A 403-nucleotide genomic window follows, 5' to 3' on the forward strand; every position below is an offset into this window, starting at 1 on the left:
GTTGGCCGTAGGAGTCGCGACAAGCCACCGAACGCTTCTGCAGCCCATCGCCGCAGGTGACCGAGCAAGCCTCCCAGCCACCCGCCGCCCACTTGTAGGAGGGACGTTTGTAGCTCGGTCTCCCACTGTCCAAGCGGTTGGACAGGCTGAGGACACTGTTGTTGAGGTCCAGTGGGGTCTTGCTCTCCTTCTTGTAGGAGGACTTGTCCTCCTTACTCTCCTTGGGGAGGTAGAAGGAGTAGCGTACCCGAGGAGGGGTCATCTTCCCCACGGAGAGCACCTCCAAAGTCAGGGGTTCCTGGATGGGCTTGAAGGCTTGGAGGCTCTCGACGGCGGTGCCAGTGCCGCTGTACCGCAGGACGCTGCCCTTCACCATCAGGTCCCTCTCGACGGCCGAGCAGAT

At 62.0% G+C, this 403-nt stretch overlaps 1 protein-coding gene across 1 annotated transcript in view; it reads right to left on the bottom strand.

Annotated features, from left to right (window-relative positions):
* The window catches only part of ADAMTS15 (ADAM metallopeptidase with thrombospondin type 1 motif, 15), a gene marked incomplete at its 5' end in the record, with an annotated part of 9707 nt that overhangs the window by 390 nt on the left and 8914 nt on the right, over window positions 1-403 (bottom strand). The window contains one exon of the mRNA XM_010132047.1: window positions 13-403. This exon is cut by the window's right edge and continues 13 nt beyond it. Within this exon, the coding sequence (XP_010130349.1) occupies window positions 13-403 (391 nt within the window). The remainder of the gene's footprint in view (window positions 1-12) is intronic.

Source organism: Buceros rhinoceros, unplaced genomic scaffold (assembly GCF_000710305.1).
Source record: "Buceros rhinoceros silvestris isolate BGI_N320 unplaced genomic scaffold, ASM71030v1 scaffold14342, whole genome shotgun sequence".
NCBI classification, from domain to species: Eukaryota; Metazoa; Chordata; class Aves; order Bucerotiformes; family Bucerotidae; genus Buceros; species Buceros rhinoceros.